General features: G+C 55.9%; 2 protein-coding genes across 8 annotated transcripts; one reads left to right on the forward strand and one right to left on the reverse strand.

Moving 5' to 3' along the window:
* Positions 1 to 25: 25 nt before the first annotated feature.
* On the forward strand, positions 26 to 4,472 carry HSD3B7 (hydroxy-delta-5-steroid dehydrogenase, 3 beta- and steroid delta-isomerase 7). Of its 7 annotated transcripts, none has more exons than XM_033218175.1 (7): positions 26 to 578; positions 898 to 1,110; positions 1,335 to 1,490; positions 1,708 to 1,816; positions 1,890 to 1,989; positions 2,125 to 2,287; positions 3,086 to 4,471. In XM_033218175.1, the coding sequence occupies exons 1-7, from the start codon at positions 278 to 280 to the stop codon at positions 3,499 to 3,501; spliced, it is 1,458 nt and encodes a 485-aa protein (XP_033074066.1). In that variant the 5' UTR covers positions 26 to 277; the 3' UTR covers positions 3,502 to 4,471. The 7 variants fall into 7 exon arrangements, with proteins under 7 accessions (XP_033074066.1, XP_033074067.1, XP_033074071.1 ...); XM_033218176.1 differs by having other exon boundaries at positions 943 to 1,110; XM_033218177.1 differs by having other exon boundaries at positions 447 to 578; positions 939 to 1,110; positions 3,086 to 4,472.
* A 3,181-nt stretch (positions 4,473 to 7,653) lies between these two features.
* Positions 7,654 to 26,511, reverse strand: STX1B (syntaxin 1B). The gene is made up of 10 exons (XM_033218184.1): positions 26,185 to 26,511; positions 17,114 to 17,188; positions 16,750 to 16,849; positions 16,584 to 16,658; positions 12,856 to 12,929; positions 12,328 to 12,436; positions 12,060 to 12,133; positions 8,724 to 8,861; positions 8,507 to 8,617; positions 7,654 to 8,278 (listed from the first exon to the last, which is right to left on the reverse strand). Exons 1-10 carry the CDS (start codon positions 26,212 to 26,214, stop codon positions 8,198 to 8,200), a joined length of 867 nt encoding a protein of 288 aa, XP_033074075.1. The 5' UTR covers positions 26,215 to 26,511; the 3' UTR covers positions 7,654 to 8,197.
* Between the last annotated feature and the right edge of the window lie 273 nt (positions 26,512 to 26,784).

The following is a 26,784-nucleotide window of genomic DNA, read 5'->3' on the forward strand; positions in this document are numbered from 1 at the left end:
TGGGCAAGATGAAGAGAGGGAAAAGTGAGTACCTGAAGTGTGGGGCTGGTAAAGGGGCCTTCAGGCAACAACCCAGACCTGCAGAGGCCCCGAGACTGGTTTGGACCCCTAGACAGGCTGCGGCAGCCGCAGCCGCACCCACACCAGGAATCTCCCACCAGTGCCCGCCAGGGCGGTGCCAAGGTCAGGCCTCCCCTTCCCAGAACCACAGCTGCAGCTGGGCCTCTGGCCTCCTGGGAAGCCCAGCAGGAGAGAAGGCCTGAGGTCACACTGTGGGATGAGGTCACCCGCTGGCTCCACCAACAGCCCGGGACCCCTTAGCCCACTCAGCAAGTTCCAGCTTCATCCCCCCAAGTTCTCTGCTGGACCCGGGTGCCAGTGGATCACTGAGCGGCCGCCAGGGGGCGCCTTAGGGCAAGAGTGGTGGGGTTGTGGCTGGGCGGGTCTCTGTTCCTGGAATGGGGCAGGAGGGAGAAGGAGGAGCCAGCGGAAGGGGACGGTGTGTGGGTTGGCCAGCCCTGGACGAAAGAAGAGGGCCCCTCCAGGCCAGTCTGGGCACCCTGGGACAGCGGCTGCAGGTAGGCAGAGGCGCTGCCAGTGCCCACCCAGGTGGCCTTTCCCTCCATCCGGCCCTTCCCGCCTTCCTATAACCTTCCCTCCACCTCTCTCAACTCCTGGCCTCCCCACCCTTTTACTGCCCTTAGATCTCTCTCCCCAAACCCTGACCCCTTCCTGTACCCCCAAGCCCGTCCCTCTCTCCATAACTCAGCTATCAGCAGGGGCAGATGGCTGGTGGCCTGGTTGCTGCAGCTCCCAGGATCAGCTCTGCCCTCCCCCCAAACGCCAGCCTCGTCAGTGCTCCAGGGCACCTCCAGCAGTAACAGGTGGTTGCGGCAGGTGGCAGCCAGTCCCTGGGTGAGCCAAGGTCTCTTCCCCAGCCAGGCATGGCCGACTCTGCACAGGCCCAGAAGCTGGTGTACCTGGTCACAGGGGGCTGCGGCTTCCTGGGAGAGCACGTGGTGCGAATGCTGCTGCAGCGGGAGCCCCGACTCGGGGAGCTGCGGGTCTTTGACCGACACCTGGGTCCCTGGCTGGAGGAGCTGAAGACAGGTTCGTGTTGGGGGAGCTTGTGGCGGAGAGGGTGTGGATGCTCCCCCATCCCTTCCAAAGCTGGGATCCCCACCCCTGCAGTGGAACAGATGATGCTGGTTTCTGTCCACGTGGATGGGACGAGTGAGTCACATTGGGAACGTGACTCCAGGGTGGAAGATGAACCCAGTTTCTGGCCTCTGGCCCCAGCTCTGACATGGCCTGTGTCCTCCAACCCCGGCCAGGGCCTGTGAGGGTGACTGCCATCCAGGGGGACGTGACCGAGGCCCATGAGGTGGCAGCAGCTGTGGCCGGAGCCCATGTGGTCATCCACACGGCTGGGCTGGTAGACGTGTTTGGCAGGGCCAGTCCTGAGACCATCCATGAGGTCAACGTGCAGGGTGAGGAGCCCTGGATACTCCTGGCCATCTTGCTTGTTTGTTCCCTACTCTGTCTTTGGCCTTGACCTGCTGTGACTCACCTGGGACAAGCTGTCCTATTGACAGCCCTGCCCCCACCTCCCCTGACCTGTTGTGGTTTTTCCTGGACCCGGGATGGGGAGGAGGAAGATGCAGAGAGGGAGGAAGCTGCAACCTGGATACACCCCTCCTCTGCCAGGCACCCGGAATGTGATCGAAGCTTGTGTGCAGACTGGAACACAGTTCCTGGTCTACACCAGCAGCATGGAAGTCGTGGGGCCTAACACCAAAGGTCACCCCTTCTACAGGTGAGTGGCAGGCCCTCCTGTCCTCTAGGAGCCCATTTCCCTCAGCATTGAGTCTTCCTTCTCCTCCCGCCAGGGGCAACGAAGACACCCTGTACGAAGCAGTGCACAGGCACCCCTATCCCTGCAGCAAGGCCCTGGCTGAGCGGCTGGTCTTAGAAGCCAATGGAAGGGAGGTGAGCCCAGAAATAGGAGGCGCAGAGATGGGGCTCCTGCCCTGAACACCCCCTTACCCCGCCAGCCCAAGGAGGCTGGGGCTGAGAGCGAGCTGTCAGGTCTCAGGTCTCAGCCGTGCCTGCCTTTGCCACCAGGTCCATGGGGGGCTGCCCCTGGTGACGTGTGCCCTTCGTCCCACGGGCATCTACGGTGAAGGCCACCAGATCATGAGGGACTTCTACCGCCAGGGTCTGCGCCTGGGAGGTTGGCTCTTCCGGGCCATCCCAGCCTCTGTGGAGCATGGCCGGGTCTATGTGGGTGAGGACTGGGCTAGGCAGGGGGAGGCTGAGAATATGACAGGAGGACTTGCTCTAGAAGGGGCCGGAACCCACTTGACCCTGGGAGAGAAGTGTGGACTCTGACTAGAAAAATGTGGTCTATACATGGGCCAAGGTAGACTGTGATTATGTGGGGAAAGCCTGTGATTATGTGTCTACACAGCCTGCAGAGAATACAGGATCCATGCCAAGTTGGGACATTAAAAAGTGTATCATAGGCTACAAAGATTGCAGCTGTGGGAGCAGCCATTCCCCAGGAGAGGAGAGGAGAGGAGAGGAGAGTGACAGTGTCTACACAGCACTAAAAGGGCTGGGTTCAGTGGCTCACACCTATAATCCCAGCACTTTGGGAGGCTGAGGTGGGAGGACGGCCTGAGCCCAAGAGTTGGAGGCTGCAGTGAGCTATGACCACACCAACTGGACTCCAGCCTGGGCAACAGAGAAAGACCCTATCTATCTCTAAAACTAATAAAGGGAGTAGCATCTACACAGGGAATAATGTCACCTGCCGCTCCATCCTGCAGTCCCCAAACCCCTCAGGGCCCACCCCACAAGTCCTGGCTTCTCCATCCTCTCCCCAGGTTCTTTGCAGATGCAGGCGGGCCCAGGAGAGCAAGTGACTACCAGGGCGAGGGAAAAGGCAGCCTTTCCCAGGCTGCTGTGGGGATGTGGGTGGCAACTACCTGGACCCAAAGAGGGGGTGGCCCAGGAAAGCAGCCTTGATGTGGTATCACAAGGACGCTCAGGGGTGTGTCTGCCTCTCTTCTGCCACCGGCAGGCAATGTGGCCTGGATGCATGTGCTGGCAGCCCGGGAACTGGAGCGGCGGGCAGCCCTGATGGGCGGCCAAGTGTACTTCTGCTACGACGGATCGCCCTACAAGAGCTACGAGGACTTCAACATGGAGTTCCTGGGCCCCTGTGGACTGCAGCTGGTGGGTGCCCGCCCACTGCTGCCCTACTGGGTGCTGGTGTTCCTCGCTGCCCTCAATGCCCTGCTGCAGTGGCTGCTGCGGCCGCTGGTGCTCTACGCGCCCCTGCTGAACCCCTACACGCTGGCCGTGGCCAACACCACCTTCACTGTCAGCACCGACAAGGCTCAGCGCCATTTTGGCTATGAGCCCCTGTTCTCGTGGGAGGATAGCCGAACCCGCACCATTCTCTGGGTACAGGCCGCTGGGAGTTCAGCCCAGTGATGGCGGGGCTGGGGCCTGGAGGCCCATCACAGCACATCCACCCAGGTCCTCAGCCCTCACACCCTGGACGGGAAGGGACGGGAAGGGACGGCTGCATTCCAGAGCAGGAGGTAGGGCTCTGGGGCCAGAATGGCTGTCCTAGAGCCCTCCACATTTTTTTTTTTTTGAGACAGGGTCTTGCGCTGCCACCCAGACTGGAGTGCAGTGGAGTGATCATAACTCACTGCACCCTCAACCTCCTGGGTTCGAGTGATCCTCCTGCCTCAGCCTCCTGAATAGCTGGGACCACAGGTGCACACCACCACACCTGGCTTTTTTTTTTGGTAGAGACAGGGTCTCACTATATTGTCCAGGCTGGTCTTGAACTCCTAGGCTCAAGTGATCTTTCCACCTGGGCCTCCCAAAGCGCTGGAACTACAGGTGTGAGCCACCGTGCCCGGCCCAAGCCCTCCACATTATCAATCCAGGAGCCTTGAGTCTGTGTTTTATCCTGACGTCTCTAAGTCCTAGGGCTGTCAGGATACAAGGGCAGGGCTTGGGGACAGAGTGTCCTTCCTCTGTCCTCTCACCCCAGTCCTGATGGCCGCTTGGTGAGGGTCCGGTGCCCTGGCGACCTGCCCGGGCTCTCTTCTGACTTTCTGAGCAGGAAGCGAGCAGAGGCTCCACAGGCTCACAACTGCTGTCCTGACATCCACGCGTGACCTTCAGGCCTCAGTGCAGAGTGCAGAGGCGGATCTGGTTCCTCCAGCCACCTCAGTCCCTCTTCGGGAGGTGATGTTCCCATTGTTTTTCAAAGGCCTCACCTTCAACCGTCTGTTTTAGAATTCCCCTCTGGAGGGCTGCGGCCTCCCTGCGCTTTCACTTCCCACCTCTCTACCCAAGTTCCTTCCCCACACGTTGCCAGCCCCAGGCCTGGGGATGTCCCAGATGCTGTACCTGGCTGAGCCCAGATTAAAAGCCTCATCCACAACTGTGTCCGTCTGTCTGTCTAGCTCTCCCTCCCGCCTCCCGCACCCCATGTCCGCCTCCCCACGGCGCCCATCCCACATGGGGACAGAAGGAAGTGAGCACGCAGCACGCCCGCTGTTGGATTGGTTGCTATTTCTCCCGTCCCACAGGGCCCGACCTGGCCCGGGGTGGGGTGGGGGGCTCTGGGGACAGGACATGCAGGGCGGAAGGGGGGGCGGGGGCAGGATTTTCCTGTGTTTTATCCATTTGCAAGTTGGTCACCAATAGAGAGAAATGGGACTCTGAGGGCTAACAGGAGAGGGCGGCCTGGCTCTGGGCCCCAGCCAGGCCCCAGGAGTCCTGTCCCCTCTGGGGAGGGGAGGGAGAGAGCTCTAGAAACCAACGGAGAAACAGAGAAGGGGGCAGGGGTTCATGTCAGCAAACACAGCTACATCACGTGACACGCCAGCAACACAGAAACACACGCCAACGCACACGGCTGCACAGCGGGCAGGGGTGATTAGGGGAAAGGGAGCCGGGGGCCACCCATCTTGTCCTCTGCGGGGCAGGCTGGGGGGCAGGGTGAATGCATAGAACACGTCATATGTACACGCTCAGGGCGTGGCAAGAGCGTGCGACCCACGGGCACATGGGATGGACACGCAGTGTGCTTCATGAGGGACGGGAACAGGGAGGAGGGGGAGGAGGAGCACTGAGCCCTGGCCAGGCCCGGGACCACCCACAGGGCACACGTGGGGCACACGTGGGCTCGATGGTTGTAGGCGCCTGGGCAGCCGGCACACATTTGTCCGAGAACATGCAAAAGACACCAGCCCCCAGACAACACACCAGGACGCACAGACAGCAGCCGGCAAGCAGACACATCATAGGATGCGGGGGACGCGTAGAAGGTCAGGGTATAGCAGACCCTTGGAGATCCCCTGGTCCACCTGAGGCCCAGAGAGGGGCAGCTGTGGGCGCAATGCCACTCCAGGCGGCGGGAGCGGTGCCCCAGCCATGCTGCAACCCTTCTCCTGTGGCCCCAAGGCCGTGGGACTTCCAGAAACACCTGGGCTGAATGGGGGTCCTGTCCAGCCAGGCAGAAGAGGGGACTGGGAGCTGGGGTCTGCTCTGGCATCTCCCAGGCAGCCCGAGATGGGAACAGGAAGGCTGTGGCCAGACTTGGGGCAGACTTCCTGTCCTGCAGAGGGTGGTTCTGGGAAGGGACAGGCAGGCCCCCAGCTCAGGACAGCCCACCTGGGGTTACGCACATGGCCACACTGACACGCACACAGGACAGGGGAGAGCTCGGCTGTCTGAGCTGGGGTAGAGGCGGAGGAGTACTGTGTTCTGGGAGGTCACATCTATATGGCCACACGCACACACAATGCACACGCACACAATGCATACGCACACACAATGTACACACACACAATGTACACACACAATGCACACACACACAATGTACACACACACAATGTACACACACACAATGCACACAGACAATGTACACACACACAATGTATGCACACACAAATGTACACACAAGTACACTTCACATGACCTGGGACTCCGGGGTCCACACATACACACAGAGTCCCTCGCCTGTGCACACATAAGCCCCATGCCAGGGCATGGCACATTTGTGTACTTGTGTGTTCACCTTTCATGCTCCTGGGCCAGAGCGGGGGCCTCTAAGACTGTCCTTTCTCCCACGCACCACCTACCTGCCACCAAACCCACAAACTGTGCCTGTGCTGGCAACACAACAGGGGAGGTGCTAGCCCCTTCCTCGCACCAGAAACCCAGGCCTGTGTACCCCTCAGCCGCGCCCTGGTGTGGGGAGCAGCCTGAGGGTTCAGCAGAAGTGTCAGGGATGGGTCTCGGGACCCAGCCCACCCTGAGTGGCCACTGCCACACTGGCCACTCCAGTACATCTGAAATAAACAGTTCCCCAAACCCGAGTTCCCTGAGGCAGAGCCCAGAGCATCCGATGGGGCAGTGGGGGACACACAGTCCTCTCCCAGATCCAAGGCGGGTGTGTGAGGAAGGGGTCGTGTCCTGATCTTTGATCTGTGCAGGGAAGTCCTTGGCATTTTGCCTCATCAGTAACATTCCTACAAGTAGCCCTTTCCTTCCAGGAGGCATTCGTGTGATCCCTGCACCCATGCCAGCATGCATGGTTTGTGCCTGGTGTGGCCCCTGCCTGGGGCCACCTCAGCCTTGCCATGTGTGAGCACACTGAGGGGTACCAGCTTCCAGGGGCTTGGGGCTACACTGGGCAGAGACACGGAGGAAGATGAGGATCTGGGTGTGAGCGTGCAGAGCCCTGAGGCCAGGCAGGCAGGAAGCTCTGGCTGCACAATGATGTAGCCATGTGTGTGGCCACACCGGCACTGGGCAGCGCCTCTGGGGAGAGGGGCGGGGCAAGGACAACTGGAGAGACAAACCCAGATGGGGCCACATCCTTAGAAGTGTGTGCATATGCACATGTGTGTCTGTGTGCGTAATACGCATGGCAGAAACACAACATGTAGGCCAGGCGTGGTGGCTTAGGCCTGTAATGCCAGCACTTAGGGAGGCCAAGGCGGGAGGATCACCTGAGGTCAGGAGTTCGAGATCAATCTGGCCAACATGTCAAAACCTCATCTCTACTAAAATACAAAAATTAGCCGGGCGTGATGGCAGGTCCCTGTAATCCCAGCTACTTGGGAGGCTGAGGCATGAGAATCGCTTGAGTAAGGGAGGCACAGGTTGCAGTGAGCTGAGATCGCGCCACTGCACTCCAGCCTGGGCTACAGAGCAAGACTCCATCTCAAAAAAAAAAAAAAACCAAAAAATAAAAATAAAAAACACACCATGTAGAGAGCCCCTAACACACACACATGCACGCACATGCATGCCACACACACACACAGTTGCCTTCTAGATAGCAAGGGATACACATTTCTGTGCCCTCCCAAAGCAGGTGGCCAGTACACAGTGTGGAGGGCTCTATCTGAGAAGACCTATCAACACTTCAGGCACATCCTGGACACACACACACACCCTTCCGGGACATGCCGCAGTCCCTGGGGTAATGAAGACGTGGGGTGTCTGCCATGGCCTGTGTGTACCTGGGCCTCCCTGGATCCTCTGAGAATGTGAGTGTGAGTACACACACACCACCTGCCTGGTTTGTAGCAGACACAAAGGGCTCGGGTATCAGTGGCTTTGTTGCTGTTGCATTAGGTTCAAACACTCAAACACAAAATTCCACGTACACAAATAGTGTGTCCACAGATCTGTGGTCTCACTCACACACACACGCCGTTCACAGAGGACAGAGGGGGCGTGGTGGGCAGCTGTGTTACCCTCGGCTGCAGTCTACACAAAAGCACCGGTGAAGGGGGAAGCTCAGACCACGCACACACACCCGAGGTGGGGCAGGGGGGTGCTCCGGTGCATCACACACATCACACGCACACACACGCTGGGGTGTCCACACGTCTTGAGCATGTGCCGGCGGCATGCATGTTGGTGTGCATGTGTAATCACGCCTGCTGCGATCTACGTGCGGGGGCAGGGGGGTCCATGGCTGGGTAAGGTCCAGGGACACCAGGGTCTGCCGTGGGGATGGAGGAGGGGTGGGGCTGCCTAGGTCTGTTTTGGGGGTGAGCCTGGAGCAGGGGATGGAGTGAAAGGGGTGGTGGGGGTATTGCTCCCAATGTGGTGGGGGAGGGGTCTGGGAGAGAGAAGGGTGGGGGGCCTACAAGCCCAGCGTCCCCCCAATGGATGACGCCAAGACCACCCCCAGCACCACACAGCAAATGATGATCATGATTTTCTTCTGCAGCAGAAAGAGGAGCGAGACAGGGAGACAGTGAGAGAGACCGACACATGGACAGATGCAGGGACAGACGGGGCAGAGGGTGGCAGGGAGAAGAGGGGAGAGAAAACAGAAACAGGAAGAGGTCAGAGCCAGAGATAAGGCTTCCCACCCGCTGCCATCACTCACCTCAGCCCAGGCTCAGCCTTGGGCTCCCCCGCCTACCCCCAAGCCGCCTGCCCCGCTCACCCTCCGGGCCTTGCTCTGATATTTCACTGCTTTCTTGGTGTCAGACACAGCTCGCTCCACGTAGTCTACAGAATGTTCCACGTTGTACTCAATGCGGTCAATCATCTCTCCCTGCAGACAGAGGAGACGTGCACAGGGAGGGATGGGGACTAGGCTGGAAGAGGGGACCTCGGGCCCAGGGAGGTTCCCAGGGTGGCATGGGTGGCAGAGCCAGTACCTGGCTCTCTACAAGCATGGCCATGTCCACAAACATGTCGTGCAGCTCACGGATGCTGGTCTCCAGCTTGATGATCTCATTATGCCTTGTCTCGATCTCATTCAGCGCCTGCTTCGTCATCTGTGAGTCCATTTTGATCTAGGGTGACGAGGGAGAGAGCTACGATGCCCCTTCACCCCCAAGAGCGCCCCCACCGCAGCGGAGTGGCCAGGGCCAAATCCGATGTCATTTACTAGCTGAAACCTTAGGCACATTATTTACCTGCTCTTGGCCTCAGTTTCCCCACCTAGAAAACGTGGATCATAACACTGCTCACCTCACAGTGTGGTTGTGAAGACTGAGTGAGTTAATATGTGCACATCAGCCAGGCACGATGGCTCACGCCTGTAATCCCAGCACTTTGGGAGGCGGGTAGATCACCTGAGGTCAGGAGTTTGTGACCAGCCTGGCCAACATGGCGAAACCTCGTGTCTACTAAAAATATAAAAATTAGCCTGGCATAGTGGTGGGCACCTGTAATCACAGCTACTCAGGAGGCTGAGGCAGCAGAATTGCTTGAACCCGGGAGGCAGAGGTTGCAGTGAGCTGAGATCACACCACTGCACTCCAGCCTGGGCAACAAGAGCAAAATTCCATCTCAAAAAAAAAGAGTCAGGGCCGGGCATGGGGGCTCACGCCTGTAATCCCAGCACTTTGGGAGGCCAAGGCAGGTGGATCATGAGGTCAGCAGATCAAGACTATCCTGGCTAATGCGGTGACACCCGTCTCTACTAAAAATACAAAAAATTAGCCAGGTGTGGTGGCGGGCACCTGTAGTCCCAGCAACTTGGGAGGTTGAGGTAGGAGAATGGCGTGAACCCGGGAGGCGGAGCTTGCAGTGAGCCAAGATCGCGTCACTGCACTCCAGCCTAGGTAACACAGCGAGACTCCGTCTCAAAATAAATAAATAAATAAATAAAGAGTAGGGAGAGGCTGTAACCTCAGCAATCTGTGAGGCCAAGGCAGGAGGATCACTCGAGCCCAGGAGTTTGAGGCCAGCCTGGGCAACATAGTGAGACTTTGTCTCTACAAAAAAAAAAAAAAAAAAGGAAATTAGCTGCACATGGTGGCGCCTGTGGTCCCAGCTACTCAGGAGGCTGAGGCAGGAGGACTGCCTGAGCTCAGGAGGTCAAGGCTGCAGTGAGCTGATTGCTTCACTGCACTCCAACATGGGCCAAAGAGTGAAACCATGCCTCAAAAAAACAAAAAAAAAACAAAAAACAAACAAACAAAAAAAACAGCCAGTGGGGAAGAGACTCCAACCCACAGTCAGATATGCCTCCTCTCCACAAACACCCACCCTGAGCCAGGTGACTCACTTCCCAAATTACTCACTGCTCTTACCACATTGAGCCACTCCTCTCCTCTACAGCCTGCCATCGCTCCCCACTACCCAAGGCTCCACACCTTTCCTTCAGCAGTCAAGGCCCAGACTCTCTCTCCCCTCATCTCCTGCTTATCCTATGACCATTCTATAAGCCGAAATCATCCAACGGCTGTTTGGACAGTGTTCAGTCTCCCTGTCTTTGTGTGTGTGTGTGTGTGGTTTTTGTTCTTTGTTGAGACAAGTTCTTGCTCTGTCGCCTAGGCTGGAGTGCAGCGGTGCTAACAGCTCACAGTACCTCCTGTACTCAGGCAGTCCTCCCACCTCAGTCTCTCGAGTAGCTGCAACCATAGGCACACGCCACCATGCCTGGCTAATTAAAGCAGGTCGTTTCACCATAGACCTGATTTGCCTACATTAAAAGAAATTGTTTTTTAAATCAAAAAACCTTTTTTTTGTAGAGATGGGGTCTCACTTTGTTGCCCAGGCTGGTCTATGGACTCCTGGGCTCAAGCCATCCATCTGTCTTGGCCTCCCAAAATGCTGGGATTACAGGTGTGAGCCACCATACCGGGCTGCTCAATGCATTTTCAACGAAGATCAGTTCTCCAAATAACAATGAGCTGAAAACTTTTAAGACAGTCATAGCGCATCCTTTAAACCTGGTCTAGAGCCCTTAACCAGAGTCATTTTGCCACCAGAAACAGAAATGGAGACAGGAGTGGGCAGGCCAGGGCAAAAGTCCACTGAGAGAAACAAGAACTAGGTTCGGGGAAAGCCCATCCTTTTTTTTTTTTTAGAGACACGGTCTGTGCCCAGGATGGAGTGCAATGGCAAGATCTCGGCTTACTGCAACCTCCGCCTCCCAGGTTCAAGTGATCCTCCTGCCTCAGCCCCCAGTAGCTGGGATTACAGGCATGCACCACCATGCCCGATTAATTTTTGTATTTTTAGTAGAGACGGAGTTTTGCCATGTTGGTCAGGCTGGTCTCGAACTCCTGACCTCAGGTGATCTACCTGCCTCGGCGTCCCAAAGTGCTGGGATTATAGGCATGAGTCACTGCGCCCAGCCAGCCCATTCTTTCATATGCAAAAGGTCAAGAGCAGCACAGGGGGCAAACCTAAGCAAAACTAAAACTTGCTTTTTAAAAAAAAATCTTCAAAACGTAGGCAAATTAGGCTGGGTTTGGTGGTTCACATCTGTAATCCTAGCACTTTGGGAGGCTCAGGAAGGCAGATTGCTTGAGCCCGGGAGTTTGAGATCAGCCTGGGCAACAGCAGAAGACCCCCCCCATCTCTACAAAAAAGGGTTTTTTAGGCCAAGTGGTGGGCGCCTGTAATCCCAGCTACTCGGGAGGCTGGGGCAGGAGAATCGCTTGAACCCAGGAGGCAGAGGTTGCAGTGAGCTAAAATCTCGCCATTGCACTCCAGCCCGGGTGACAAGAGCAAAACTCCATCTTGAACCAAAAAAAAAAAAAAAAAAAAAGTTTTTTTAAATTAAAAATAAAAATTTCTTTTAATGTAGGCAAATCAGGTCTCTGGTGAAACGACCTGCTTCAGTAGTAGAGTATGTCATGTATCCTAGGACTCAAGAGTTCTGACTCTGAAACTAGACCGGATTCAACTCCTGGCCCTCCCCTTCGCTCTGAGATCTTGCCAAGTGATTTCATCTCTCTGGGCCAGTTTTCCTCATCTGTGAAATGGGGTTTCCTCGAAGCGGATGTGTGAGTATTAAATGAGTTGGTGGGTGAATGTGAAGATGGAAAGTGCTTAGAACAGTGCCTGGCACACGAACGACTCTGTCATCTGATGGGGGTGCCTTCCTGCTCCGCTCCCATGGAATTCCCCAGTTCCTGGCTCAGGCTTCCCGCTGCTCATTTTTCCAGGGTGAACTTAGGACCTTAGTTCAACCTGAACTTAGGGAGGGGAGGCAAAATTTTCCAAAAACAGAACCCGTCCCACCCGCGGCTCACGTCATCTGTGAAGATAGCCAGCTTCCCGCTCTCCAGCATGTCTTCCAGTTCTTCGTTGGTGGTGGTCCTTCCAGCTGCGGGAAGAAAGGACTCCCTGCTCAGGGGCTGGGACAGCCTGGGGGCATGAGCTGGGGTGATGGGGCTGGGACCCGGAGCCCACCCTCCCAAGCCGCCTTAGGCCACTGGCCCCCTCCAGAGAGGAAATGCCTGGAAGGGGGCTTGGGCAGCCTCGAGGAGTTCGGGGTCCCGGGGTGGGGGGCACACGCACTGATCTCCAGTTGCCGCTGGATCCGGTCCTTGCAGCGGTCCCGGTACTTGGACTGGGTCGCGTTATATTCGGTCATTACCTCCACGAACTTTCGGGACAGTGTGGAGTGCTACGGTGGAGGTGGGAGGACAGACGGATCAGGGAGGGAATCAGGGAGGGAGTCAGGGAGCAGAGACCGAGGCAGGTAAGGAGGCAGTGCATGGGCGGAATAAGGAGGACGCGCTGAATTAGTTTACGGTCCTTTCTTCAGCCTGGGCCGCGATCCCAAACCCTGACAAGTTCATGGTTCCCTACCCGCCCCGTACCCCCATCTTAGGCCAGCACCAGCTAGAGACACTACTACGGAGCTAAGATACGGCTCGGCCCCTCCCCGGGGCCCCGCCCGTCTCTAGCCTCGCCCCCAGAGCCCCGCCCCAGCCCTCCCTGACCACGCCCCCGCCGGTGCTTGGCCCTGGCCCACCCGCCTCTAGCCTGGGCTCCTCCCGAGTCGGGTCCCGGTCCGGCCCCCGCTGGGCTGCCACCTCCTACCTGGGTCTTGCGGATGCGCAGGTCCGCGGAGGAACGGTTCAGCCCCTCCTCCTGTTCAATGCTTTGCTCGATCGCTGCGGGAGAGAGGGCGCAGTGAAGGGCGGGAGACCCGGGGCACATGCGGCGGGGGTCCGGGGAGTACGAAGGGTCAACACCCCGCGGCAGCGCCAGACCCGGGGAGAAAGGTCATTCCCAGGGCGAGTGCGAGCAGCGGTGCCCCAGGGTGGGGTTAGGAGCCAGCAGATAAACAGACGAAAAGAACAGACGTTTGAGGGGGTTCGGAAGGCCGGCAGGAAGGGATACTGAGGGTCAGAGGGTCACCAGACAGAAGGGAGCTATTTGTTCTAGTGGCAGAACTGGGTGTTGGAAAGTCCCATCAGTGGTAACTCCTGTCCAGCCCCATGAGGGGGTGCCGGCCCACCCCGCGGGAAGGGGCCATGTAGGTGGGGTGCTCCCTACTTCCTACAGCCCCTGAACAGGGGGCAAGAACGCAGCCCGCGTTTTTTCTGGTGGAAGGCAGTCACCTCCAGGTGGGTCAGGTTCTAGTGGCCCCTCTTTCCCTGGGGAATTCAAGGGCAAACACATGGATATTCCAAGGGAGAAAGCAGCCCCCTCTCTGCCCTGCAAGGTGATCCCCGATCTGGGAATTCCCACTTCTGAAGGATGTTCTGGAAAAGTGCACAGATTAACTGAGATTCCTGCTTCTGGATCACGCACTCCTGACACTGTCATTCCGATTTTCTAAAAAAAAAGGTTGTGGTAAAATCTACCTCGGTGAAATCAGAAAATGCAGCAGGGATGAATCACTGGCCCTCTCAGACTTCATCGGCCTCCAGGCCATTCCTAAGAGCCTCACTCCTCCATTCTGCTGGCAGTGGGGAAGGTACAGGCCGGATGGCACCCCAAGGATCCCCGGACTGAGTGACAGCTCTGGCCCAGCAACACACGGCCCAGGGATATTGGAATTGGCTGGCCCAGACTGGGACTCTACTGTCAGCCTTGGGGCTGGGGCCAAGTCCAGAGGGAGCCATCTCTTGCAGGATCTCACTGACTTTTTACAACATTCCTGGGATTTCAGTGATACCAGCTCATGTTTTAGACTAGAAACTCAGGTTCCAATAGGTGAAACCACTCACTCAAGGTCACACCCAAAGCATGAGCTCATGCCACCAGCTGGAAGAGGACGAAGAGAATCCTGTCTTCTTTCCTGGAGGTCTGAAAGGTCAACTTCTCTAAACCACGGTCACTTTTCCAGCTTCTTTCTCGGGGTATTCCTGAAGCCCTCACCCACAGAGCCCTCCCCAGGGTCTTACAGAGAGTGTTCAAGGTCAAGACTTGATGGAAACCATTGAGCCCAGGGGATTTTAAACTGTCGGCAGGAACCTTGTTTCTGAGAAGGAATTTCAAGGGCTGTTGCAGAGAATGAAGAGAGATTAGGCAGGTAGGTGCTCCCAGCTCCAGCTCAGCTAGAACAACCTGACTTTTTTGGTTTTTTTTTTTTTTGTGACGGAGTCTTGCTCTGTCGCCCGGGCTGGAGTACAGTGGCCGGATCTCAGCTCACTGCAAGCTCCACCTCCCGGGTTCACGCCATTCTCCTGCCTCAGCCTCCCGAGTAGCTGGGACTACAGGCACCCACCACCTTGCCCGGCTTTTTTTTTTTTTTTTTTTTGTATTTTTTAGTAGAGACCGGGTTTCACTGTGTTAGCCAGGATGGTCTCGATCTCCTGACCTCGTGATCCGCCCATCTTGGCCTCCCAAAGTGCTGGGATTACAGGTTTGAGCCACCGCGCCCGGCCCAACCTGACTTTTATGTTTTATATATTGGGATTCTTTGTATGACTTTGGAAAAAAAAAAAAAAGATTTTGATGCCTTCCACTCCCCACCCCCAAAACAAGCTAATTTTGAAATTGCTTTCATTTTTCTTACTATACTGATAAGGAAGCTGAGAGTAGGGGACTTGTCCACGGTGAGCTGATGGTGGAGGTTGGACTCTGCCTGCCTGGATTTGCACTTAACATTCTCCCAGATTCAGACAGTTTCCATCCAGCAGACTCTCCTGAGTACAAAGGGCTTGTTTTTACAAATCCACACCACAGGCTCACATATGGCCTCCCCTTGAGTCCAGAGGGCATGGAGTTAATACCCTCCTCTCTCTGGACCAAGGTCAGTGCTCTCCGGGCCAGGTAGCTGATACAGTTCCTCTTCCCCAAAGCCTAGCAATGTGCTTCGGACATTGGAGGTACTCAGCATACGTTTTCTGATACGGAATTACTGGGAGCATGCAAAACATCGTGCCGGTAACACTGCTATTTCCCTGGTATGAGCAGACAAGGAGGTTCCCAACCCACGGTGCTTTGGGGGAAGGTGGTTATTACCAGCACCCTAGTCCTTAAATTAGAGTGAATAAATGAATATTTGGCAAGGCCGTCTTGAAAGCTCGCCAGCCCCTGATGTCAGCCACACAAGACCAATCTGTCCTGAGCCAAGGATACCGATTCAGAGGCATTTGCTGGGCCCACCCACTGGGTGCTCCGTGCCATGCCGGAGTCCTGCTTAGGAGAAATGAGGACTTAATGAAATCGAAACCACTCGAAGACCACCTTTTTCTAGTGAAACTTCATGCTGGTGGAACCAGCAGGGCTCAGATGCAATTTAGACAAACACTCTCCTCTCCCTTATTTCCTATTATACATCTTACTCCAAAGAATTGGAGCAAGGGGGAAAGCTGGGGTTTTGTGCTTTCTCACTGTTTAATAATCTGGCTCCTGGAACTTTGTAGAAATTCCTTAGAGAAAGGCCTGCTTTTCTCAATGGATGGCAAAGTTCTTTTTTTTTTTTTTTGAGGAGTCTTGCTCTGGTCCCCCAGGCTGGAGTGCAGTGGCGCGATCTCGGCTCACTGCAACCTCTGTCTACTGGGTTCAAGTGATTCCCCTGCCTCAGCCTCCCAAGTGGCTGGGATTACAGGCGCCCACCACCATGCCCGGATAATTTTTGTATTTTTAGTAGAGGTGGGGTTTCACCATTTTGGCCATGATTTAGTTAGGATTTCGAACTCCTAACCTCAGGTGATCCACCCACCTTGGCCTCCCAAAGTGTTGAGATTATAGGCGTGAGCTACCACGCCTGCCCCTCCCCCTCTTTTTTTGAGACAGGGTCTCTGTCTGTAACTCAGGCTGGAGTGCAGCAGCATGATCTCAGCTCACTGCAGCCTCGACACCCTGGGCTCAAGCGATTCTTGTGCCTCAGCCTCTCGACTAGTTGGAACAAGAGGCACGCACTATCATATGCAGCTAATTTTTTTTTTTTTTTTTTGAAATGGAGTCTCTCTGTCACCTAGACTGGAGTGCAGTGGCGTGATCTTAGCTCCCTGCAACCTCCACCTCCTGGGTTCAAGCAATTATCTGCCTCAGCCTCCTGAGTAGCTGGGATTACAGGCACCTACCACCACACCAGGCTAATTTTTGTACTTTTAGTAGAGATGGGGTTTCACCATCTTGGCCAGGCTGGTCTTGAACTCCTGACCTCGTGATTCACCCGCCTCGGCCTCCCAAACTGGCCCAGCTAATTTTCGTATTTTTTGTAGAGACAGAGTTTTGCCATGTTGCCCAGGCTGGTCTTGAACTCCTGGGATCGAGTAATTGGCCTCACCTTGACCTCCCAAAGGCCTGAGCCACCATGCTCTACCCACAGTTCTTTTCCTCCCTGGTTGAGGGGTTGAACTCCTCACCTTTCAATTTGGACCGAACCTTGTTGGCCGTCTTCTTGATGTCTGCAGTGAGGTCCTCCAGCTCCTGTTTGGTTTCTGAGGGGAGGGCGAGGACAAGTGAGATGTCTGGGTGGGAACCCCAGACCCCTTCTCCTCCCACCCCACAGTCACTGGCAGCCACACTCACTCTCATCTGGGTTGGGGGCAGCCAGGATGGCGCTATGCTGTTTTTTCACCTGCTCCACATCTTCTGACAGTTTCTCAATGCAGCCCCGGATCTCTTCCACCTGGAGGAGAAAATCGGCTATACCCAGCCAAGTTGTCAGGCCAAACAACGGGTTCCAGGGGAACCAGCCAGGGTTCAGGGGGAGGACCAGCCCCAGAAGGGCCGATAAAAGGCCGGGGAGAGTGCAGAAGCAGGGAAGTGGGGGACAGGAAAAAGGAAGTTGTTGGTGGCTAGGGGCTGGGTGCTGGGGCTGGGGCTGGGGCTGGGCGCTGGGGCTGGGGGCTGGGGCTGGGGGCCGGGGCTGGGGGCCTTGGAGGCCCATTACCTGTTCAAAGAACTCATCCATGAAGTGGTCCCGATCCACGTGGACCACCTCCTCTTCATCATCACTGTCTTTCGCCTGGGGGCAAAGGAAGGCTGAGTCCATAAGCAGGCCCTACCTGGGTCCCCAAGGCTGGCTCTCGGCTCTCCTGCCCTCTCCCTGCCATGCACACACAGGTGCTCCCAGCTCTAGGCTCAGAGAAGGGATTCTGGGAGGGGTCCCAGGCAGGGGAGATGACAAAGGCATCAAAAGTATCTGTCAGCCCAAAGGATTCCTTAGAAGAAATTGGCAAAAGACCCCCTCTCAGGGCAGATGTGGCCTTGGGGGCGCAGAGTCAGCCTTGACCAACCAATAGGGATGATTTCAATATTTCAACAACCAGCTCAATGTCAGGCTCGCAGTAACTGACCCTGGGCTCTGTGAAGGGTCCTGGACTGGAGTCCCAGGAGCCTGGATCTCCCTACTGTCCCTGCTCTCCTGCCCAGATCTCACTTTACTCCTTCTCTTCCTCTCCTGCCCCACCCGACCAGACATGTCCCCTATGCAAGGTCACTTCACTGACAGCGGCAGGCACGAAGTTGAGCAAGCAGTGAGGGTTAGATAAGAGACACAAGCAGCACCCCGACCTCCCTTGCGCCCTGTGCCCCCCTCCTCCCGCCCACTCTCCCTCCCCTCCCAGCCGGCTCTCCCTCGCAGTGGATTCACTTCCTTTCATCCAGCCCCTTCCAACTTCACACCCACCTACTCTTGCTGGCTTGGATTTCCCAGTTGCAACCTGCAGCTGCTCAACCCTCCACCCGCAGGGCTCAGAGACACAAGAGGATTTACCCACCCACAGCACCACTGCCACCGACAGACAGACTCGCAACACAGACAGAAGAGCTGACACCCAAGGCACATAGGAATGGGCCCCCCGACACCCACACGGAGATGCACTGATGCTGGCGTTCACCCGCACGCAGACTCAGCTGAGCCGCACTGACGTATGTGGACACTGGCGTTCAGCTGCATCCCCGAGGACATTTGGGAGGGCTCACTGGGCTTGTTCTTCCAGCTTCTCCGAGCCTCATGTCTGCACACACGCTCAGAGCTGGACAGGAGGAAAGGCTGTAGGGGAGGCGCACCGTGCTACACACGCCTGAGTCCTTCTCTGCTTGGGACAGAGGTCTGACAGCAAAATCTGAGCCCATCAAGCTTAATGACATCTGTAGCCCTGATCAGTCCCAATGGAAATGTATACAGAGTTCATCCTGATTTCCAAAAAGAACGCAGCCAGAGCTCAGACAGAATCCAACCCCCAGAGCCTGGGTGAAATCAAGACAGGATCCAAACAGCATCCACCTTGGGGTGTAGTCCGTTGGAATCCAAAAAGAAGAGCTCGCCAGGGTCCCAGTGGAATGCAGACAGGGCCTAACAGAAACCAGACAGGCTTGGACTGAACTAGCCGAGGCTCACACAGATCCCAGACAGATCCCAGACAGCTCAGATTGAACCTAGACAGGGCCAGATAGGACCTAGGTGCAGTCCACACAGCCAAAACTCAGGATCACCAGCGCCCCACAGCCCCAGGAAAAGCCCGCACAGCCCGGTGGGCCTCCAGCTCCATGCTCCTGAAGCCACCCCAGCCTTCCTGCTAAGCCCGGCCCAAATGGAACTCCAGGGAGTCTTCACACAGACGCTGGGCCCACACTGTGTCGGAAAATGTGTTCAGCACTTGTGTTGAATTTCCAGACAATCCCAGACATCTGCCTGGAAAGGGGGTTTCCTCCATCTTGGCTCATAGCTGCCCCCAGAAAGTGGGGTGGCACAGGTGGCATAAGTTGGGGACCCCGAGAGGCTCTGGGATGCTGGGCTAACCTCTGAGGACCCATCGGCCTACCACGACGCTCTTTACTTTCTCTGTCCTCAAAACTCAGCTGTGCTACAAGGCCTTCTTCCCCTAGAGCCAAAAGCCTTCCTCTGCCCTTTCCCTCCCTTCAGCCACTCACTCAGCCACCAGCCTCATGCAGGTCATGCGGCCTCTCCCTGGCCCGGGAGCCTGAGGACTTTCCCGTTCTCTGTCTCTCTCCCTTCCCCATGCTAACGTTAGGAAGTCCTTCCTAAAATCTAATTTCAATCTCTCCTGTTGTTCTTGGAGCCACCTCCCTTAGGTTCATCTCTGGAGCACTCTGGGCTACCTATTTGTCCTTAAGAGAGGAAGAAAGATAGAAGGCCCAAGTGTGGTTTATTTGGTATAATAAATACAAAGAGAGCTGGGAGCTAATAATCCTGGACCATTTACAAACACTTTTACATCCATAATCCATTTTGATCCTCAGCACTACCAGCCCTGCGAGAAAAGCTGCGCAAACATCATCGTCCCCATTTCACAGATGAGGGAACAGGAAGCCAGAGGGGAAAAAGGAGAGTGACTTGCCCAAGGGCACCCAGGCCATATAGGGCCAGAAAACTATGGGCATCCAGGCCCGCAAAGACCCCTGTTAGGCTTCAGACTGGGCTACCTCCCCGGCTGACTTTCCGCTCCCAGTTACTTTCCCTCTCAGGTGAGCGCCTGCTAAATCCCAATCTGGGGAAGGCTCTGTGTCCAGACAACCTAGCAAAATATGATCACTTGATGGTATTTTTTGCATAAGTCTTACATTCTTGTTATCTCATTTAATCTTCATTAGAACTCTGTAAGGACCATTGGCCAACATAATTAAAATTATGCAAATATTTAGATGGTGTTTTACAATGTGCTGGGCATTGTTCTATGTGCTCCACATATATCTATCCATTTCAGTCTTACAACAGCCCCCTCGGAGGTATTATTATTATTATTATTATTTTTGAGACAGAGTCTCGCTCTGTTACCCAGGCTGGAATGCAGTGGCACAATCTCGGCTCACTGCAAGCTCCGCCTCCCAGGTTCACGCCATTCTCCTGCCTCTGCCTCCCGAGTAGCTGGGATTACAAGCACCTGCCACCATGCCCGGCTAATTTTTTGTATTTTTAGTAGAGACGGGGTTTCAACGTGTTGGCCAGGTTGGTCTTGATCTCCTGACCTTGTGATCTGCCTGCCTCAGCCTCCCAAAGTGTTGGGATTACAGGTGTGAGCCACCGTGCCTGGCCCCTAGGAAGTATTATTATAGCCCCCGTTTATAGATGGGGAAACTGAGGCATAGAGCTAAATAACTCAGGCCAGTTGTAGTGGCTCACGCCTGTAACCCTAGTACTTTGGGAGGCTCTGGTGGGAGGATTGCTTGAACCCAGGAGTTCAAGACCAGACTGGGCAACACAGCAAGACCATGTCTCCACAAAAAATACAAAAATTAGCTGGGCATGGTGGTGGGCACCTGTAGTTCCAGCTACTTGGGAGGCTGAAGTAGGAGGATCCCTGGAGCTTAGGAGGTTGAGAGACTGCAGTGAGCCATGATTGTGCCACTACCACTGCACTCTAGCCTGGGTGACAGAGTGAGACCCCATCTCTGGAAAAAAAAAAAAAAAAGGAACTTGCCCCAGGTCAGTTGTTAGAAGACCATTTGGCTCTACCCCTGAGCCTCAGTCTCTGTATTTGCTGAATGGTAACAATGCCTACCCTGGCCGATCCCATGTTACAGACAAGGAAACAGGCTCAGAGAGTTTGCTTGACCTGCCTAAGGCTTCACAACAAATGAGGCCAGAGGTAGGACCTGAACCCAGGACTGTCTGGCACTAAATGTCAGGCTCTCTCCCTTTTGTCCTGCTGACAGATGGCAGTCCCTCCTGGTCACAAAGAGCCCACTCTGCTATGTCCTCAGGATTGCTGAATTCCTGCGGCCAGGACGGAAAAGCAGTAGGAGGGCCCAGGGCTGCAGGAAGAGCTTGGACAGGAGGCCAGGCCTCCCAGCCTCTGTCTGTCTTGCTGTGTGACCCCAGGCAAACCTCGACTCCTCCCTGGGCCCCAGTTCCCTCGTCACCGAAATGAGCAGGCTGGTGCAAGTGCCTACCCTGCTTTGAGGGGCCCTCCCTGCTCTGAGTGATGCATATTTAGTAATGAGCACAGCATCCATTTCTAGAAGAACTTAGGCCAGCCAAAAAGAAAGCAGGCTGTGGGCAAACCAGACTACCTAGAAAAAGATGATCAAATGTTCCCCAGTCTACTTTATGGTGGCCTCAGGTTACAGGTGAACGATTCAAGCCTCAGTTTCCTCATGTGCAAATCGAGGAGGATAACAGTTCACATACATGTAACACATATATGCTGATTACCATGAGTTGGGTGCTATTACAAGTGCTTTGCATTTCTTTTTTTCTTTTTTTGGAGAGATGGGGTCTTATTATATTGTCCAGGCTGGTCTCAAACTCCTGGGCTCAAGAGTTCCTCCCTCCTTGGCCTCCCAAAGCTCTGGGACGACAGGTGTGAGCCACTGCACCCAGCCTGCATTTCTTGTTTAATTCTCACGACCACTCCATGAGGTCATATTCTTACACTCATTGGACAGATGAGGAGGTGGAGGTGCAGAGAGATTGGGTAACTTGCCGAAGATCACACAGCTGATGGGATGACTCAAACCCAGGCACTCTGCTCTATAGCACACGGCTCCTTGAGGGGGATTGAATGAGAGAGTGCAGTGCCCCTGAGCCCCCTCCAGAAGCACGTGGGGACTGTGCATATCAGATCCAAGCCTCCAGCTGTAGTCTGAGCCTCCTCAGGGGCCCCCTAAGTCCAGGTCTTCCACGCCGGAGCCACCACGGGCCTCGTGTGTATGTCGATGCGGAGCGACAGCAAGGACAGATACAGAAACGTAAGGAGAGTGACAGTGACAGCCAGCAAGTCAGTGACCAGAGAGACAGATGGTGAGATGGTGACAAAAACACAGAGGCGGCAAGAGACTGGAATTGCCGCCTGACAGAAAAGTCAGAGGGAGAGAGTGTGCATGCGTGTGAGTGTGTGTGTGTAAACACATACGTGCCCCGGCACTGACACACACGGGCTCGCCATGCTCCTCATGGGTGCAAGCATCATCGTTTGATCGGAGGCAGCAGCCTTCCCCCACCCTCTGCCTCAGTCCATCTGTCTCCCTGGCTGGGGCCTCTCCTTGCTTCCTCCCCCATGCAGCCTGGCCCTCTCAACCGGACCTCTCCTCCATCTTTCCTGCCTTACCCCCTTCCTCATCCTCCCTCTGCCTCATGGGGTCATTCATTCATCTAACAGATGCGTTGGATTTGTGCCAGGTGCTCTTCTGGGTGCTGCTGGCGATGAAGAAGACAGGTGCTGCTGGTGGCGAAGAAGACAGGCGAGAAGGGCCTGCCTCCAGGGAGCTGGCATTCCAGTGGGGGAGGCAGACAATGGGAGGTGAACAAGACCATTTCAGATTGTGCTGAATAGCAGAAGGGAGATAAGCAGAAAGATGGGATCAAGAGACACGGGGATTGGGGGGATTGTGGAAAGATTTCTACAGGACAGTCAGCAGGGCTTTTCGGGGGAGGTGACATCTGAGCTGGGCCCTGAAGGAGCCAACTTTGCCACAAAGATGGGGAAACAGAATTCAGGGCAGAGGGAACAGCATGCACAAAGGTCCTCGGACAGGGGTAAACTTGTGTGTTTGGACGGCAGAAAGAAGCCCAGTGCCGGCCCAGCATGGTGGTTCATGCCTGGAATCCCAGCACTTTGGGAGGGCGAGGCGGGAGGATCATTTGAGGCCAGGAGTTCAAGACCAGTCTGGTCAACATAGACTCCATCTCTACAAAAGTAAAAAAAATAGCCAGGCATGGTGATGCGCATCTGTAATCCCAGCTACTCGAGCGGCTGAGGCAGGAGGATCCCTGGAGACCAGGAGGTCGAGGCTGCAGTGAGCTGTGATTGTGCTGCTGTACTCCAGCCTGGGCAACAGAGGAAGACCATGCCTTTAAAAACATTTTTTAAAATATAAATAAAGGCAGCCCAGAGCAGCTGAAGGATATGGAACCATCACCCAGGGTTCGTGGTCTCCGCCCCCTGTGATTTCAGGGCTGCGTTTCTAAAGCACCTACTGTGCCTGCCTCATACCTGAGGGCCTTCAGGGCTCGGGACGGTCCCTCAGCCGGCTTCATCCTGTCCAGCCTCAGATTCAGGCTCCTGTACTGCAGCCCCGCCTTCTTCCCAGGTTGTCTCCCCACTTCTCCCGCTATACTCCACAGCTGCCTCTCAGACCTCAGCCCTCCCTGTGCCTCTCCTGTCTTCTCCCATAACCCACCTTCCTCTCCACCTCACTTGCTCCGCTCTTTCCTCTTGAGCCCCCTTCTGCCCTCACTCTTTGGACCCTGGGACACCTATTTAGCTGATTAACTCCTCATCGCAGCCTCCACATCCAGCCTAGCACCAACCAAGGTTGCCTGGTAAACTGGACGCAGAAAACCCTGGTTCAAGCCCACCTCGACCATGAAGAGTTATCTGACCTTGGACAAGTCAGGTTTTTTTTCCCCCTCTGGCCCTCAATGTACTCCAAAATAAAATAGGGGCCATGTCCTGCCCATCGCAGGGAGCTAGTGTGATGTTGAAGAGAAATAAACCATCTGCTGGGTACCAGACACACAGCACTGTTGGGCTCCAGGCCCCTCCTAGGCACTTGATGCATATTAACTACTTTCAATCCTCAGGATAACCCTGTGAAACAGGTACTCTTACTTCTCCCAATTCATACATGAAGAAATTGAGGACCAGAGAGGTTAAGCAACTTGCCCAAGGTCACACAGGAAGTAGCAAAATTAGAATTTGAACCCAGTCTGGCTCCCGAAAGCACTGTGTGACAAACGGACTTGAGAACCTCTTGGGAATGCCAAGGTACTGTTGGAAAGACAATCAGTCCCCTGGGCTAATGTCCCCTCCCACCACCGCCCCTGCCTCATCCCTGCCAGTGTCTCAGAGACCCCATTTCCAGGTCTCCCACACCCTGCCCAGTGTCTCCGGCATCCCAACCTCCTCACTCTCAACTGTAGCAGGAAGACCCTTACACTACTCGAATCTGTCAGCTTTTCCCACCCCGCCCGCCCCCTCTTGAATCTCCAGTTTCCCTGAGCTGTGACTAATACCAAAGCCACCACCTCCACTCAGCCCCTTCACCCTTCCACACCACCTCTGACAGCCACAGCCAGCAGGATTCCTTACCTCTGAGCAGGGCCCCCTGACTCATTCATGAGGCCTCCCCCTTACCCCGCTTAGCCTTTTCCCTCCCTCTTTCTTGAATTATACCCACTTCCATTTCCCTGGGTTTTGGAGTCACGGAATAGTCCTGGTAGCTGGTGAGCTGGGTTCAAGTCCGGATCCCTCACCTGCTAGCTGTGTGACCTTTGGCAAGTTATTCAACCACTCCGGGCCTCAGTTTTCCCAACTCTAAAATGAAAGAGCCTCTCTGTCCACTTGCCAGGAGGTCAGTGTGGCGCTAATGAGATCACAGATGAAAGCCTGCTCTGCAAACTGCACCATGAGGAGGGGAACTGACAGCACCGATGCTGAAGCCGGCCTGCCTGGATCTGAATTCTGCCTTTACCAGCTGTGTGACTTTGGTCTAATTACTTAACCTCTCTGAGCTCAGTGTCATTATCTATAAAATGAGATAGCATATATCTATATATCTAAAAAGATATTTATATATCTATGAAATGAGATAACCAGTCTCATAGGATTGCTGTGAGGATCAAAATGAGTGAATGTGCATAAAACACTTCAAACAATGTTTATTATTACTGTCATTTTCCTCATGCCGGAGTGTGTATTCAGTAAAAATGTAATAAAGAAACCTTCAAAATTCCCTCCCTCAGCCACCAGCTCCTCCTTGCTTCCCACTTGGCAACCTGTCTGTCCCCAGAGACAGTGGTCACTTGCCTCCAAACACCTTCTCTTCTGTCTGTAACCTGGGTCCCCACCCCGAAATCCAGGGGACAGCTCTTCACCCCCAGTGCTGAAACTTCTGTTTCAAAGGCCAGAAAAGCAGAGACCTGTGTCAACCTGGCAGATGGGAAACCCAGATTATAGTCTGCCCCCCACCCACTTGCTTGGTGACCTTGGGCAAGTCCCTTCCCATGCCTGAATCTCAGTTTCCTCATCTGTCAAATGGGGTAATAACCCCTGGGTTAACAACCCACCAGTTCCCTGTAAAGGCTCAGTGCCTTGGGCAGCTTAGCCGGGCTGGTACCCTTATTAACATAACACCAGCAGCCCAGCACAGCGGGGACTGTCAGCGCTGCCTCCTCTGGCCCCAGGTCATTTCTCCAAATGCCCCAGCGGTTCTCCCTGCCCCGGAAACCATCCTCATCCAGCCTCACTCCCCAGTTCCTCCAGACAGCAGCCTCCACTGCAGTCCTTACCCTGTCCCCACAAAACCAGGGACTGCCTGGCCAGACTCCTGGAGTCGGGCCTCTTCGGGCCTGCAGACCTGGGGCCTGCATCAGCCCTTGACTGCCTGGCGTGCCCCAGTTCCCCCCAGCAGAGCGCGGCCCGTGTTCCATGGCCCTGTCCTCCGCATCCCCATCTCCCACCTCTGGGTCACCCCATCACAGGCCCTGGCCCTCTGGCTCTCTCCAGAAGCCACCTCTTCCCTCCCTGTCTCAGAGAGATTCCCCCTCCCTACGGGGAGTGACACGCGCGTGTGCACACACACACACTTCATTCACTGCCAGGTACTGGCATCTCAGTCCCAACCTGTGTCCTTCCCTGTAGCATCCCCTGAATCTGGGTCCTGCTAGACTCTCAGCCTGGCCCAGTCACCGCCCCCATGCTTCTCTTTGGCAAACCTGCCCAGGGGATGACAGTCCCCTCTGGTCTCTCCTGACATCCACTCTCTCCCATCCCCAGACCAGACCCTGGGGCCCTCCTGGGAATGCGGGGTGTTCGAGGCCCCTGAGACCCTTCCTACCCCCTTGTGTCTTAATGGCCTCCAACCCCTTCCAGCCACTGTCCCCAAAATGCAGGCTCACTGGAGAGACATCAGGCGCCTGAAGATATTGGGGTGCCCGGGCTATCAACCTCCGATCTCATCCTTCGCCCCCACGTTCCAGCACCTCCCCCACTCCATCCCCACGCGCTCCCCAATACTGGGGTCCCGCCCCCCCATTTTCCCCACCCCCAAGCTCACACTCCGCAGCTCCTGAGTCCGATCCTTCATCCTGCGACGGCTCCTCCTCCTCCTCCTCGTCCTCCTGCCTCTGTTGCTGCTCCCGGTCTCCCGCCTCAGTGCCTGAGGCCGGGGTCTGGGGGCGCCGGGGGGGGCGCCGCGGCCGCTGCGGGGGGCCTGCGGGCGGGGGCGGGGCCGGGGCCGGGGGCGGCTGGCCGAGGGCCGAGCAGGGGCAGGGGCCTGGGCCCGGCTCGGCTCTGCCGGGCTGCGGTGGCGATGCGGCTGCGGCACAGGGTAGGATGGAGGGATGCGGGAGCCGAGCGCGGGGGAGGGGGGCGGAGGGAGGTGAGGAGGAAGCGAGGGCGGGGGGAACGGGAGCGCGCAGGGAGCAGGGGCATGCGCAGCGCCCGGGCCGGGGGCGCCTGGGGGTTGTAGTCACGGGCTTGGGGGACACCCGAGGAGGGGGCGGGAGAGGCCTGGAGGCGGGTGGGGGTGGGCAGAGCCCGAAGAGCAGGGAGGGATGCGGAGAGCCAAGAGCAGATGCTAGGGTGGCCCGGGGGGGGTGGGGTGGCCCGGTGGAAAGAGGGGGTGAGGGAATGAATTCAGGGAATAACCTGGGAG

Source organism: Trachypithecus francoisi, unplaced genomic scaffold (assembly GCF_009764315.1).
Source record: "Trachypithecus francoisi isolate TF-2019V2 unplaced genomic scaffold, Tfra_2.0 Lachesis_group10, whole genome shotgun sequence".
NCBI lineage: Eukaryota > Metazoa > Chordata > Mammalia > Primates > Cercopithecidae > Trachypithecus > Trachypithecus francoisi.